The sequence below is a fragment of the Cajanus cajan genome, chromosome 8 (assembly GCF_000230855.2).
Source record: "Cajanus cajan strain Asha chromosome 8, NIPB_CcT2T_4, whole genome shotgun sequence".
In the NCBI taxonomy this organism is placed as follows: Eukaryota; Viridiplantae; Streptophyta; class Magnoliopsida; order Fabales; family Fabaceae; genus Cajanus; species Cajanus cajan.
Window position 1 is genome coordinate 10,532,411 of NC_138524.1, and position 15,412 is coordinate 10,547,822.

The 15,412-nt window shown below is 30.5% G+C and overlaps 2 protein-coding genes across 4 annotated transcripts; one reads left to right on the forward strand and one right to left on the reverse strand.

The window, feature by feature from the left end:
* The first annotated feature begins 64 nt into the window (after positions 1 to 64).
* Positions 65 to 3,614, forward strand: LOC109798804 (uncharacterized). Its single transcript, XM_020359202.3, has 4 exons — positions 65 to 369; positions 1,275 to 1,531; positions 2,032 to 2,486; positions 3,163 to 3,614. The coding sequence occupies exons 1-4, from the start codon at positions 272 to 274 to the stop codon at positions 3,430 to 3,432; spliced, it is 1,080 nt and encodes a 359-aa protein (XP_020214791.1). The 5' UTR covers positions 65 to 271; the 3' UTR covers positions 3,433 to 3,614.
* Positions 3,615 to 8,698: 5,084 nt separating this feature from the next.
* LOC109799095 (receptor protein kinase TMK1) lies at positions 8,699 to 14,628 on the reverse strand. Of its 3 annotated transcripts, none has more exons than XM_083062313.1 (3): positions 11,794 to 14,628; positions 10,707 to 11,219; positions 8,699 to 8,949 (listed from the first exon to the last, which is right to left on the reverse strand). In XM_083062313.1, the coding sequence occupies exons 1-2, from the start codon at positions 14,198 to 14,200 to the stop codon at positions 10,714 to 10,716; spliced, it is 2,913 nt and encodes a 970-aa protein (XP_082918439.1). In that variant the 5' UTR covers positions 14,201 to 14,628; the 3' UTR covers positions 8,699 to 8,949; positions 10,707 to 10,713. The 3 variants fall into 3 exon arrangements, with proteins under 3 accessions (XP_082918439.1, XP_020215183.1, XP_020215182.1); XM_020359594.3 differs by lacking the exon at positions 8,699 to 8,949 and adding an exon at positions 10,140 to 10,411 and having other exon boundaries at positions 11,794 to 14,627; XM_020359593.3 differs by lacking the exon at positions 8,699 to 8,949 and having other exon boundaries at positions 10,495 to 11,219; positions 11,794 to 14,627.
* Between the last annotated feature and the right edge of the window lie 784 nt (positions 14,629 to 15,412).

The following is a 15,412-nucleotide window of genomic DNA, read 5'->3' on the forward strand; positions in this document are numbered from 1 at the left end:
TTCTTAAATAATATTTTCCTTAAGAAAACTATACGTAGAGAAGTTGGAACACCCCTTTCATGTTGTGAACTAGGAGGCTGGCAAGTTGACTGCAGCAACAGCTTCCATTCGGCTTTGGTCTATTTTATGTCCAAATACAAAATTTGACATTCCACATTGATGATTCATGCAATGACGCAACGACTTCTATTTATGTTGTTGCCTTATCTTGTGAGAACATAACACTCATTACAAAGTCTAATCAAGGTTGAGCAAATTGCAAGCACTAAAAATGGCGGAGAAGAAAGTGGTCATCGTAGGAGGTGGTGTTGCCGGTGCCATCCTCGCAAAAACTATACAACATCAAGCCAACGTCACCCTTATTGATCCGTGAGTTCTCTCTTTCTATATGTAGCCACTTCCTGGTCTCTTTGTTGTTTAATTCATGCTTTTTTCTATGTTTAATTGAATTTTCAATGCCGTATTACTTCTATACAAGTATTTATGGATGATTTATGTTTAGGTGTAAGTATGAACGAAAGCCTCATATTAGATAGAATATTGAGTATATTAATTAGTATATAAAGGACAAAAACTCATAAATTTGATGCATAAAGATTTTAGATTAGGATATAATGTCCGATTTCCTTGTTTGGTGTGCTTATAATTATTAATAAAGTTCCTAATATTTAATTTTATTCTTAACAATTTCAAGTAGTACTTAACTGTTTGATACCTAAGAACTTAATTGCTAAGTTTATCGAAATATGTTATTTTAGGGTTTGTTTAGATAAATTTATCTAAAAGTATTTTTAGGAAAGAAAAATAAGATAAGAAAAAATAAGTTTTTTTTATAAGATAAAATTAAGTTATAAATAAACTAATTTATAGAAATTTTCTCTTATTAGTTTCTCTAAAATCTTATTTTCAAGTTAGGCATAACCGCATAAGCTAGTTTTAGATTATGAAAAAACTTATATTAATTTTCCTTCATATTTTTCCTTTTTAGAAGTGTATTCAGAAAAAACTTATCCAAACTTGATAAGTTAGCTCAATATGTTTATCAAAAGAAGTGTAAAAAAACTTATATTGCTATGATAAGTTCAAATGAGTTTATAACCACTTTCAAACACACCCAAAATTTGAGAGAGAAGGATTTATCATGTTTCATGTAGTAGAGTGATAATTTGTTTGGAAATATTTGCTGTTCTGTTACTGATATATGAGTCACTGCACACATAGAGATAGAGCTTGTTGTGTTAATGGTTGCACTGACTTGGAGCTGTTGAACACAGGAAGGAATATTTTGAGATTCCATGGGCAAGTTTGAGAGGATTGGTGGAGCCATCTTTTGCTGAAAGGATAGTGGTCAACCATAGAGACTACTTCAAAAAAGGTTACCTTGTTGTGTCCTCTGCTGTCAACATAACTGAAACTGAAGTGTTGACTGCAGATGGCCAACAGATTGCCTATGACTATCTTGTTATTGCCACTGGCCACATAGAACCTATCCCTATTACCAGGAGTGAAAGACTTGACCAATACAAATCAGGTAATACCAGAAGTTTAGGATAACACTTCAATCTTCATGTAGAGATGAAAAATAAAAGGAAAGGAAACAAAGAAATATCATTCTGACTAATGGAATATCAATGATTATTGATCTTTCATGATTCATCTACTGTGAATCTGAGATGATTGCACTTTGTAGCTTTGAATATAATAGTTCTAAGCTAGATTATATTGAGTAGTACTGTATTTGGATAAATTTTTCTATAAGCACTTAAAGGAGAAGAAAATAAGAAGATAAAAGGTATTTATCTTCTCTCATAAGTTGAATTGAACCTCTAGGAAAATTTCAATTAATTTTACCTTTTTTGCACCTTAATATAAGTATTTATGAAGAAGTGTATCCAAACAAACCTGTTCGAGCATTTCTAGTCAAAGTTCCAATGTATAATAAATTGCTATAGCCTGTTTTGGATTCTTTTGTGTTAGTGATTTTCAATGTATTTATTTCATTTGATTGATGATGAGCCTTTTCCATGGCAGAAAATGAAAAGATCAAATCTGCAAGTTCAGTTTTGATTGTTGGGGGAGGTCCAACTGGTGTTGAGCTTGCAGCCGAGATTGCTGTTGATTTTCCTGATAAGAAGGTAACTATAGTGCATAAAGGAACAAGGTTGTTGGAATACATTGGCCCAAAAGCTTCAAGGAAGACTTTGAAGTGGCTCAAATCAAAGAAAGTTGATGTGAAACTAGAGCAATCAGTTGAGTTGAACTCCTCCTCCACAGAAGGAAATAAGACATATCAAACTTCAGGTGGAGAGACTATAGAAGCAGATACTCATTTTCTATGCATAGGGAAACCACTTGGCTCAGCATGGCTTCGAGAAACTCTTCTAAAGGATGACTTGGATGCTGATGGAAGGATCAAGGTGGATGAACACTTGAGAGTAAAGGGCAGGAGCAACATTTTTGCAATTGGAGATATTATAGATGTTCAAGTAAGTTCTAACCAAAACCAAGTCACTTTGGCTTTTAGTAGTATCTTTATATCCCTTTTCCCCTTGCTAATAGATATTTCTACCTAATCAAACCATTTATAACAAATTCAACAAGACACCCTATTAATATTTTCTTAGTTTTCCCTCCAAATACCGTCATACACATTATACACATGCCACATGTGCTGCAAACAACTATTATCAATTGGTTATGAAATAGGCTAGTGAATCATGTTGTGTGATTTGTGATTTGTGGTTTGTTCAGGTGAGGTTACATAAGTTTTACTTTGCCAGTAATAACAACAAAGTTAATCAAATGATAATATTAATAAATGATAATAGAAGAAACAAATGATAATATAAGAAGTTATTGGTTGTTTCCTATAAAAATGATTGCAGCAGTATAAGAAATTATTTTACCAATTTACTTATAAACAGACCTAAACTCTTTGTTAACATAATTTGAGTATGAATCTTAATTATTCTTAAATTCTATTTTGACACATTTAAATAGGACATTATTGAATTTTTAGTACTTTTGTCACCATGTCACTTGCTATGATGAGTGAAAAATAATCAACATAGTAATTTGTCATAGTATTACTGTTTTACACCAATGACACCAAATGTGTGGCATTTCACACCCTTATTAATGCAATATTGTTGGATTTGACAGGAAATCAAACAAGGGGTGTATGCACAAGGTCATGCTCAATTGGTTGCCAAGAACCTGAAGCTATTGATAGAGGGAGGAGGCAAAAAGTTGGGAACATACAAGGCACAACCACCAATTTCTATAGTTTCACTTGGAAGAAAACATGGAGTTGCACAGTTCCCATTCATAACTGTGCTCGGAAGGTTTCCTGGCATGATCAAGTCAGGAGATTTGTTTGTGGGGAAAACGAGGAAGGATTTAGGACTCGAACCTAATGTTAAAAAATCTTAATTTGGTATAGTGAGTATATAGTTCTTCAACTCTTCTTTTCATAGTCATTGTTGTGCATGGATAAGTTGATTGTATGTGTTTATATTATTTTCTTATTGTATTCATCGAGTTCTAATGTAAATGTACCATTTCTTAATGTATGGAGTCAGATATAAAAGTGTTACAATGTATTCGTTTGAGAATTGACTTTGGGTTTTTTTGAAGTTTATTGATTTTATAAATGCTTCATTTGAGTCTTCGTTTTATTTTCTCCATAATGAATTACACATTGGTTTAACCGTACTATAAATTGGACATTGCCATTGGCCAACACTTTAGGCAGCTTTTGCCTTGAAAGAATTGGATTTCGCTCCACCTGAATCAAGCAAAAAGCTTCTTCTTTTTTTTTTTAATTTTATTTTATTAGGCTAAATATCCAAGTAGACTTTTAAAATTGATAATGTTGAATAGGTGATCTCAAACCTTACGATTCTTATCCTATGAAAAAATAATTTTGAGACTTTTTATGTATAAAAAATTTACTTGTTATTAATATAATGTGATTCAAATTCTTCTTTAGATCCATATTTTTTTTTAACTATGATAATATAAAAAATCGAATAAACACAGAAAAATGAATACAATTTTATACTATATAAGTTTAGTGAAATACATCAGATATAATTCATATTATATCACATCACTTATTTTACTGGATCTTACAGAATGTGCTCATCTAAAATAAAATTGAATATGATCATAGGAAAGATTCTCTACAAATTAGCCTATCCTCTCCTATATAGGAACTTTTGTTGGTGGTTAGAAAAAAGATGTATTTAATTATAAATTTAAATATGATAAATGAATATATATATGTGTGACTGAATCAATAATTTAAGTCACACACTCCCCTAATCTATTTTTCTTTAAAGAGTTCCCTTCAACTATTCGTATGTATAAAAAAATAAAAATTTAATTATTGTTAAGTTGAAGGTACATGCCTTGTTCTTTTAAATAATTCATATTTATTGTAGTGAAATTTATTCTTCCACAAAATCAAAAATGATTTTGATTACAAATATTTATGATTCATCTTGATTATAAAGGACCTAAAATGTCTTGCATATAATTGAAAAATGCATTATCATAAATACAGTAAAAAAAAGTAATATCAAAGTATACAAACTATAAAAAGAAGTAAAGGTGAATTATTCTACACTAGATGTCCAATAATCAATTTGATCCCAACATAACAAATAATCAATTACAGCAAAATATGTGATTAATATAGTGAAAACTACACCCGTAAGACAAGTTAATTCGTGAGGGCTTTTGAAATCACGAATGAGATAGAGGAGTTATCTCCTAACCAATACTTTCTCAAGAGAATTAGTCCCATGAGGTCAAACTGTGGGGGAAATTCCAGGCCAATTCCATATTAAGGCCTGTCACATTGTTAGAAGAGGTGCTCATATTTAATGTTTGACTATTTTTGAATAGTATTATCTCAAAAGGAAAATAATCAAGAAAGATTGAATTTGAATCTGAAAATATTTTTTGTCAGATAAATATTTGTTTTGATTTCTAAATTTATAATGCGTTGCTATATTAGTCTTCAAATTGAAAGAAATATTAAATAAGTCCTTAAAGTAAAAACTGAAAATTATATTAATCTAAATTTAAAAAATAAAATATATAACTAAAATAATAATATTGATATATATTTAAGAACTAAAATGATAATAAATAATTTAATTTTAGAATTTATATAACATTCTAAACATTTAATTTAGTATTTTTTTTAGTTTTGAAAATTAATGTGACAACGCTAACTATTTTTAATGATAAAAGTAATCATTTATTCAAAAAAAAAAAATCATTTTTTAATTATTTTAGTTTACAATAAATCTTCTTAACTTTTATACTTATAATTTTTTAATCTTTTATTTTCTATCATTGATTTTTTTGTAACATTATCTCTTTCGTGTTGACATGACAAAAATATTAATTCATTGTGTCTCGTATCAAATTTATTTTATTGAAATTATTCTAAATTAAATTTCTTAATGTTTCGTGTCTCTTCTGTACTCTCATTTGTAACATTCATTGTTGAGATACATTTTTTATCCTCACAAAATTGAAGACATCTATTATGTCAACACAAAATAGGTAATGTTATAAAAAAATTAATATAGAAACTAAAATAATTAAAAAATTACAAATATATGAATTAAAAAAATATTTTAAATCATAAGGATTAAAAAAAATTGAAAAAGATAAATATAGAAATTAAAAACATTTATTTTAAATTATAAAGATTAAAAAATAAAGTAAATAAAATTATTAAAAAAAAATTGTATATGGGCTTCCACGATTTCTCTCGGTACATGGGTTGGTCGTGTTGGGTATGCAATGTTATGAAAGTTGACCCGTTTTCATATGATCTATCGAGAAAGGTTGTGAAGCCCAAGAAAATCAACAAACTAACTGAACATTGTTGAGTTGACATAATAATTATCTTATTTTGATCCATAAGGTGAAAATATTCCATGGCAGCAACTGTTTTTTGTTTTTCGACCCACTTCACTTACAATGCCTCAATTCACCACTCTGCCAATCCTCACTATTTCACTGTGTGTTATCTTAAAATATAAGTCTTGATAAATTTATATCTTAAAATATTTAGTTTCTAAATTTTTACATGATTTAAAAATTAATTATTATTTCTCTGTATTATTTTAACTTTTAAAACATAATATACTATTTAAAATATTATTAAATAATGTTTATAAATGTTTGGGTTGTTTAAAATTTAATTACATAGTCATATGAATAATTTCATACTATTTAATAATTTGATTGATAATATATTTATATATCTATACATGATTAGAGGTAAAAATAAAAATAAAAGTTATTAAGTGTTAACTTGATTATCTAAAAACTTAAATAATTTTATCTATCAATTTTAACCATTTATTGATCTCATTTTAAAAATATAAAAACTATAAACTTGGATCACAATCATAAATAAATAGTGAAAATTTAAAAATAGTTAATTTTTAAGTGAATACTAAAACTCTCTTATTTATTTATCTAAGTGACACATATTATAAGATAATATCATTTGTGTATGATTAAGAAAGAACAAATTATTAATATAAGTGTCAATAATTGAATAAAACTTCATCTCTTACTCAATTTTAACTTTCAAATTATATCTTAAATATCAAGCATGTAGTGATTTAAAAAGTATATCAACTTCAAAAAATAACTTCAAAGAATAGACTGACAAATTATTATTTTTAAAATTAAAAAATAATGAAAATTCTCATAAAAATGACACCATTTTATGTCATTTAAAAAAAATAGTCACTTATATAAATTATTTTTATTTTTTCTTATTTTCTCATTTTAACTAATGACCATATGTTAAGGGAAGCGGGTGACTTTTAAAAATTAGAGGAAAAATTTGTATCATTTAAACTGACCTTGGGGAAGTCAATGCAATTTTTCTTTAATTTAATGATGTCAATAACATAAATCAAAATAGCTTTTGACTAAAAAATTATTATACCTTGTTTAAATTTTAAACAAATTTTTTAGTAAGGTTACGTTAGCAAATTAACTTTATTTTTAAAATAAACAAAAATCATATTTCTCTCTCCTCTCACTCTTCTCTCAAGTTTTTCTCTATCTATCAAAACTGTTTTATCTTTCCAAAATTCTACTGATATGGATCCTTCCTTCCTCCTCACTAACGGTAGATGGAGTGTAAGGGATAAGACATAATTTTGGTATCTCAATTAGAAACTCCTATGACCAAGAATAGATACATGGTTTGAACTAAAAAAGTTATAAAAAAAAATAACAGAAAAAAACAACAAAAGGATAAAAAAAAAGTTGAAAACTTAAATGTTTAAACTTGATTTTTTTCTTTAATTTTAATACTATTTTAGTCTATACAATATATATGCATGTTTATTATATATAAATAAAATTTATAATAAATTATATAAATAAATATTATGTTTGAATATATAATTATATTAAAAATTTGTATAAATAAATATTTTTAAACATATAAATTATATTTTAGATTTATGACAAATAATTTATATTCTTAAAAAAATTATTTTATATATTGATATTTTAAAATATTAATATTTAATTTATAAAATAATTATGATAAATAAAAATTAAAATAGATAAGAAGTTAAAATAATCCCGAACCTTCTCGTTAAACAAAAGTCCCTAAAAATAATCTCTCTTAAGATAATAATTTGTGTTTATATATAGAAATTGATTATTCAGTACTAAAATTTAGAGAGAGAAAAAAAAAACTCAAATTGACCTAACTTACCATATTTAATCCACAGGTTAGGTGAACTAGTTAAAAAGTTAAGGATAGTTCATTTTGTACACATATGGTAGTTGTCGCAACCGAGATCGCAACAGGACGGCTAAAAATAAATTAAAAAAGAGGGAGTCGCCACCAATGTTGTTTTTAAGGAAAAACATTGGAAAAATCATAAAATAGAAAATAATCTACGAAAACCAGATTTTTGAGTTCGAGAGTCGATTACGTGTGAGGAAGGTATTAGTACCTCACAACGTTCGTCTTAAGACGATTATCTTTAATTAATTAAACAAATTATTTATAATTTATAAAACATTTATCTCACTAAAATAATCAAATATATTTTATTTAACTAATGCATTAAAAAAAGGTTAAAATTATTATTGTTATATAAAAAGGAAGAATATTTTTTTATTTTTTGGCTCGACAAGATTTATTTCTTCCTCCTACGTATCTCCATGTGTAATGAAGAATCAGAGTCACGTAGTTCTTTGTAGAAAATATTTGTGTGTTGATATTTTTAAATTAAATTTTATTTTTGTTAAATATAGGATTCTTGAACTGTCTCAGCTCATTCACCCTAAAAATATAAAATTGACTAAGGTGTACACCAAAGTTAATTCAATAAAATTTTAATTATAATTATTACTAGAGATGTTATGATATTAAAAAAATTATTGGTTGGACATTTTTGTTTTTGGAAAAAAAATTTAAAGATAAGCTGTCACAACTTGTAATTTAAATTCAAAGGTTAAAAAAATGTCACATCTAATTAACCATTCCTCCAAATAAAATTTTTGATACAATAATTTTAAATATTTATATTGAATATTGTAACACTATATTTTGATATTTAATCACATTTTGAATTTAAATAAGACTTTAAGATGATAAATAAACTTTTTAAAATAACAGATATTACTAATAAAAAAATAAAATAAAAATAAATAAATAAAAAGAAAGTGAGTTCGATATACTCACTATTCTTTGCTCAAGAAGTGGTAACTTGTTGGTTTCTCCTTCTGAGCTCTCTCTGGTCCAAGGTGGAGATGTGTGTGTGTGGGTGCCCTTTGAGAAGGACAAGGGCCGCTATTTATAGACTTTCAGGAGGGACCGGAACGGCCCGTTCTGAATCTGGAATGGCCCGTTCCGGAACCGAGATCGCGACGGGACGGCGACTGTAATCAAGTTAAATTGAAGTTCAAATACCAAAAATTGTTCATTCAAATAGTCTGACACTTGTGCTTTTTAACCAAAGGTCATGGTTGAATTTCTAGCTTGACATGGAGTTGCAACTAGAGATACTACTTTATCCTTATAGGAGTCAAGTCGATGAAAAAGAGTTATACCTTTTTAATAAAATAAAATAAAAAAGTTGAAGTTCAAATTTAAAAACTAAACATCTTAGTTTAGTAATTCATGCACAGTTCTGTTTATTAACTGATTGCAAATATTTTTCCACTATTTAAATTAGAGTTATCGTATATATTGCACACACTAAATACTACTACTCTACTATAGTTATAAAAGAACACCACTTCAACACGTCTTGAGTCCTACAAGTAATGACCCCAAATCTACCTCATCTGGCTTCAAAGGCACAGTCTCTTTCATATTGAATGCCTCTTCTAGAGGACCACATCTAGCGTACACGGTATATATGATATCAACGAGCACAATGCTCATTAACACATGGTTCATACGTTATACCCCATCACTCCTCTTGGTGAATTGTCTCACCTTCAAATCCTTGTATTCATTCTAAAAAGGACCTTACAAGGAGCCATTTGAAGACTAATCAAACCTAAAGTTGAGGTTTTTAATTCTAAACTAACCTTCGTACCTTTCAAGTCCCACACCATGAGTTAAAGGATCTAAATTTGGAGACAGTCTCTTTGATAATGGGGTAGTACCTTAAATATGATCATGAAAGTTTGGTGGTGAGTTTGAATTTCAATGCTATTTAGAACCCCATGGAAAAGAAGGTTATTTTGTCCATATATATGGCCATGTTGGGTTGCCCTCGATCCACCAACTCCAGTCTTCAACCAATTAAATAGGGTGGTCCAACACAAGATAGTTTCACACATCACAAGCTTGCACCGAAAAGAGTGTATGTGCATGTGACATTCTCATGCTTTGCACCTTTATAGCAAAATAGGCTGATGGTTTCAATCTTCAATTCTTCTAATATGTTTGGATTGGCGTCCATAAATCACACCCACTAGAAAAATCACGTCAGATAGTTTGAAATACGCAAAAAGTTATAATGATTTGTTTCTTTAAGACGTGAATCAATATTGACGTGATGCTAAAGCAAACATGCACTTGTATGTGTTTAGAACCAAATTTGGAATCTGAATCATCACTCTTTCCACATTTAATAAAAATAACAGAATAATTTCTCCATCAATTGATGTGATTCTTATTTGAATGTAGATTCCTGAGGTGCATCCGAACATGCCCTTAATCTATGTCCAAGAGCAAAAATTCAAAAAACAAATTACAACCTTTTCGTAACACCTCGTTGGCCATATCTCATCAAGTGCTATTCATTCATGTTGTGATAGTAGTTAACTCATGCAGAACTTTTGACAAGAAATTCTAAATCCGTAGTACATTTGTAACTTGAAAGCTATGCTGCAATTGCCAAATGAATAGCACATGTACCGTTATTGAAGAATATTATGTACCTTGTAGCAAATATTCGTTTCTTATATAGATTTTGAAATTCTTTATAGACACCCAAACATGAAAAGAATAAAAATATTTGTTTATCTACATCTCCATGCCTGTATTCTCTAAAAGTCCAAAGACAACGACTTGAAAACAAATAAATTATACATTTTTGGTGCCAAAACATACACAGTCAAAATAAAGAGAATTTTATTGTTTAAGACAAAGTAACAAAACCCACAAATTGAATTGGAGTTACCTCAAAATCATCTTGCATCAGAAGAAGTAAAAGAGTCTGCAAAACCAGAAGGTTTGGCTGGTATGCTTCCTTCACTGTGTTCACTTGCATAGCTTGAATCTTTGCCTTCTGATTCCTTCCAAACTTTCAGCAACTGAGGAAGTGGATGACTGAAGTCGATGCCGGAGTTGTAATCAGGTTCTTCGTCCATCGGTCGCCATTTCTCTACTAACGTGGATAGCACATTGACTACGTGGCTCATATCAGGCCTGTGACTTGCTTCCCTGGAAGTGCAATGTCCAGCAAGTTCAGCTACAATGGAAATGCTCTCAAAAGTCTCTTCACTTACTTCAAGAGTTGGATCAATGGCAGCCTTGAGCGCTTCTTTGCACGATTTAATTTGCCAAAACCATTCAACTAGGTATCGGCTTTCCTCCGGCCGGCTCTCGTCAAGGGCCATTAGTCCAGTTAGAAGTTCTACCAACACCACACCGTAGCTGAACACATCAACTTTAGTGGTGATTTTCCCCATAACTACAAATCACATAAACTTTTAGTTGGTGTGGAAAGCTAGATGCATCAAATTATACCAAAGATTTCAACAAGTAATCAGATGCAATCACAACTATATTTAGTCAAGAATTTGACGATCATTTTACTTATAGTGTCTGCAGTATTGAACCCACCGAAGACAAATATAATTAGATATCATTTTCTTGTTAACTGCTTAAAAAAAATGTGTGCAAACACTACTTGCAGAATAGATAAATATAAAACAGAATATTTTAAGTAATTAGGTGCTTTAGGGCTTGATAAAAATAGTTTTATGCTTTTAGCAACTGAAGGAACAGAGCATGCTTAACGACATAGAATATACTATACACGTTACTACAGTACTTATGTACTATTAAATTAATGTGCATATTCCTAAGAAAAGAAAACTTGACCTCTTATACTCGGAAGTCTTTTATTTTAAGAACACCCTAACTGAAACAAACAAACAAACAACTACCGAGAAATCAACATGGTTATACCACTAAAACATGCTTACATGGTCAATTTCAACAACTATTTCAAGGTTAGATGGAATGTACAACAAAAGGCATACCTGCATACTCAGGGGCAAGGTATCCAAATGTTCCAGCAAGCTTTGTTGCCACAGACTTGTCGCCATCTGGTGCAAGTTTCACCAGACCAAAATCAGAAACTTTCGCACGAAAATCATCCCCCAGTAGAATATTAGAAGACTTGAGGTCTCGGTGGATGAAGGTTTGGCGTGCAAGATTATGAAGGTATTCCATTGCTCTAGCAACATCAAGTGCTATTGTAAACCTCTGCGACAAAGACAAAGGCTCCAATTTCAAGTTTTTCCAATGAAAAAGATGCCGGCTTAGAGCACCCAGAGGCATATATTCATAAACCAAAAGCCTTTCATTTCCTTCAATGCAATAGCCTAGCAGGGATACCAAATGTCGGTGTCGGACCTTGGAAAGAACAGCTATTTCAGCTTGAAACTCATCCAATGCTCTACTGCTAGGAGCTCCACACTCCATTCTCTTCACTGCTATTTTGGTAGTATGTTCTATTTCACCCTTGTAAACAGTTCCAAACCCACCACGGCCTAGCTCATTTTCTGAAGCAAAATTGTTGGTGACCTTGCGTAGAACCTGAATAGAGATGGCAATATTGCCAGCCTCAATTACATGAGATCTCTCATTTTCACCACTATTGTTAGTCAGAGAACTTATCCCCGTCTTTGATGATGAGCTTCCAGTGGTGCTATCTGAAACTAAAAATTTAGTCATCTTTTCTGGATAAGATGGATCTTTAGTGTGAACCACAACAGAGCTAGGAGCATCCAAGGAGGCTTTTTCCTTCTTCAAGCAACATATGAAGAGAGAAGCAATCATAAGTGCTACAAGTGTAAAGATAGCAGCTCCAGCCACTATTGCTACTGTTTTGAATCTTTTGAATACATTTGGTTGGGGATTTAACTGAACAGAACTTGACTGATTCATGCTTGAACTATGAGTTGAGGAGGGTGGTTGCATATGTGAGGATGGAGGGGGCAGTGACGGGTTTTGCGGTGAAGGCTCTGCACTTGAAGGTGGTGATGGACTTGCAATAGGCATGGGATTAGGACTACTTACAGGTTGATTGACAAGTAGAGGGTTACCCTCAATAACAACCTTTACATTACCGCGAAAGTATGGCATTGGTGGCTCAACATTGTTATCACTTAAATCCAACAACCTCAAAAAATTCAAATCAGTGAAATTACTCGGAACATTGCCAGTAATATCATTTCCTGCAAGCCTAATTTCAAGGAGTGAATCTAACTTAGCAAGTGAGGGACTTAGTGTGCCATTTAACTTTTGCCTCGGTAAATTGATTATAGATACCTTTGAATTGCGATCGCAGCTTAATCCAAACCATGACCCTCCACACGGATCATTTCCTGACCATTTAGTAGCAAGAGCTGAAGGGTAATTCAGATGATGGAGAAAATCCAGCAGTGCAGTAACTTGAGGAGCACATTCAAGCCCAGGCTTAGATTGACAAAACAAATTGGAATCATAAGATACTTTGGCAGCATTAAACTTTGGTACTGGACCCATGAACATGTTATTATTCAACACAAGTATCTGAAGGTCCATATTTGACAAGGAATCTGGAATCAAACCAACAAGTTGATTGCTATTGAGGTTGAGCTCCTTCAAGGAAGTTAGGTTTCCAATGTTTTGTGGAATTGCCCCAGTGAACTGGTTTCCATGTAGCCAAACCTGATTCAGAAAAGTCATTGAAGCAATCACATCAATAGGACCTGTCATCCCAACTGCTTGATCATTCAACCACAAAACCTGGATTGAAGACTGAGCAAAACTAGCTGGAATTCCACCACTCAATTTGTTGTCTGAAAGCCACAGATTTGTGAGAGAAGGCAATGTGCCTAGGAAATCAGGCAATGGTCCAACCAAATTACAATGCACTAGAGAAAGATTTGTCAATTGCACTGAATATTTCAAGTCCATGGGAAACGACCACCCAGAGGTTGCATTCAAAGGGTTTTCCTCCAAAGACAAAACCCTAAGGTTGGTGAGTCCATTGAAGAAATCAGATGGGATTGAATCAAAATCATTGTAATCCAAAAACGCATATTGCAATTTGGACAATCCACTGAAACTTGGCAACGCTCCACTAAGGTTGTTGCGTTGAAGACCCAAATTTTGAAGCTCTGTGAGTTGGTTAAAGTTTGGAGGCAATGATCCTTTAAGACCTAGATTCTTAGTCTGAATCTGAGTGATTCTCCCTCCAGAACAGAACACATAAGGCCACGAAGGAGGGCCACAAGGGTCATTTCCATTTTCTGGCCATTTGAGAACCTCTGGATTCTTCAGTCTTTTTCTGAAATCATTCAAAATTTGGAGATCATTTGGGTTAGTGTCACCATAACAACCCATTGTGATCATCACGGTGAAAAACATAAAGATGCAAATTTTCACACACCCCATCATGGTCACCTTAACCCTAGAGACAAAACAATAATCAAGGCAGAAACTTCCCCAGAAAACTCACAACCCCATTTGTGTCCAAGATCAACATGTAAGTCCTAGGAACAAAATGAGACATGAACAACAGACTTAGAGGCAAAAGACCAGAACATGTGTGAGAGTGAACATGTCTTTGTGCGAGTGTGAGTGTTTCTTAGTCTTAACGAGAAATGGAAAATTTTAATCTAGGGAAAAAAAAAATGTTGAATGAGCATAGGCTTGAGAAGGGAATGAAAAAACGCCGAAATTTTGAGGTGAGTGAGAATGTGAGATTTAAGAGTATATTAAACTCTTTTTAATCAAAGAAGAAAGGCATAAAAGCGAGTTTCTCTCTCAGTTTGATCAAGTCCACCATTACAGTCACTGTCCATAACTTCCACTCCTTTCGTTTTTTTGCCTCCTTTTATGTAACTTAATTTCATTTCCATGTCATTTGTATTTCTAGCAACGTATTATCCCAAACATATTCTTATAAAATAATCTATAATATATGAGATTAATAAAGGTTATCTTATTTTAGTGTATTTTTTATTTTTATTTTATCTTTTAACTAATTTATTTAAATAATTCATTATTTTAAAATTAGTTTCACATTTATTTTATTTTATTTTTTCATTTTTTTTATGATGAGATACGGAGTGAGTTATTTTCACTAATAATAATAATCTACATTTATATTTATATTTATATAGAGATGATTCTTTATTTTTGTGTATATTTTATTTTAAATAATATTAACTTTTATGATTACTAGTAGATAAGAAAAAGAATGAGAAGTTATTCATAAAAAAGATAGTTATTAAAAAATAAACAAAAAATAAAATAATTTATATAAAAATAAAAATTAAAAAGTAGTTATTAGAAGTGATATTCCTTTATATATTAGTATAGATATAATAATAATTAACAAAATTTTAAAAAATTATATATTAATTTTTTTCTTTAAATATTTTAATAATTATTTATTATGTGTGTTACTACATAAAAGTACAAAGTGACTTTTGACTTTTATCTATTAGTAATAGTAATAATAATAAAATAATAATAATTTTTATTTATAGTCAAACTATTGATTTTCAAATCTAATAAATGCAGTAATTTATAATCGAATAATAATGAAAATACAATATTTTATAATATAATAAGAAAAATTTATAAATAAATAAATAAATTTAT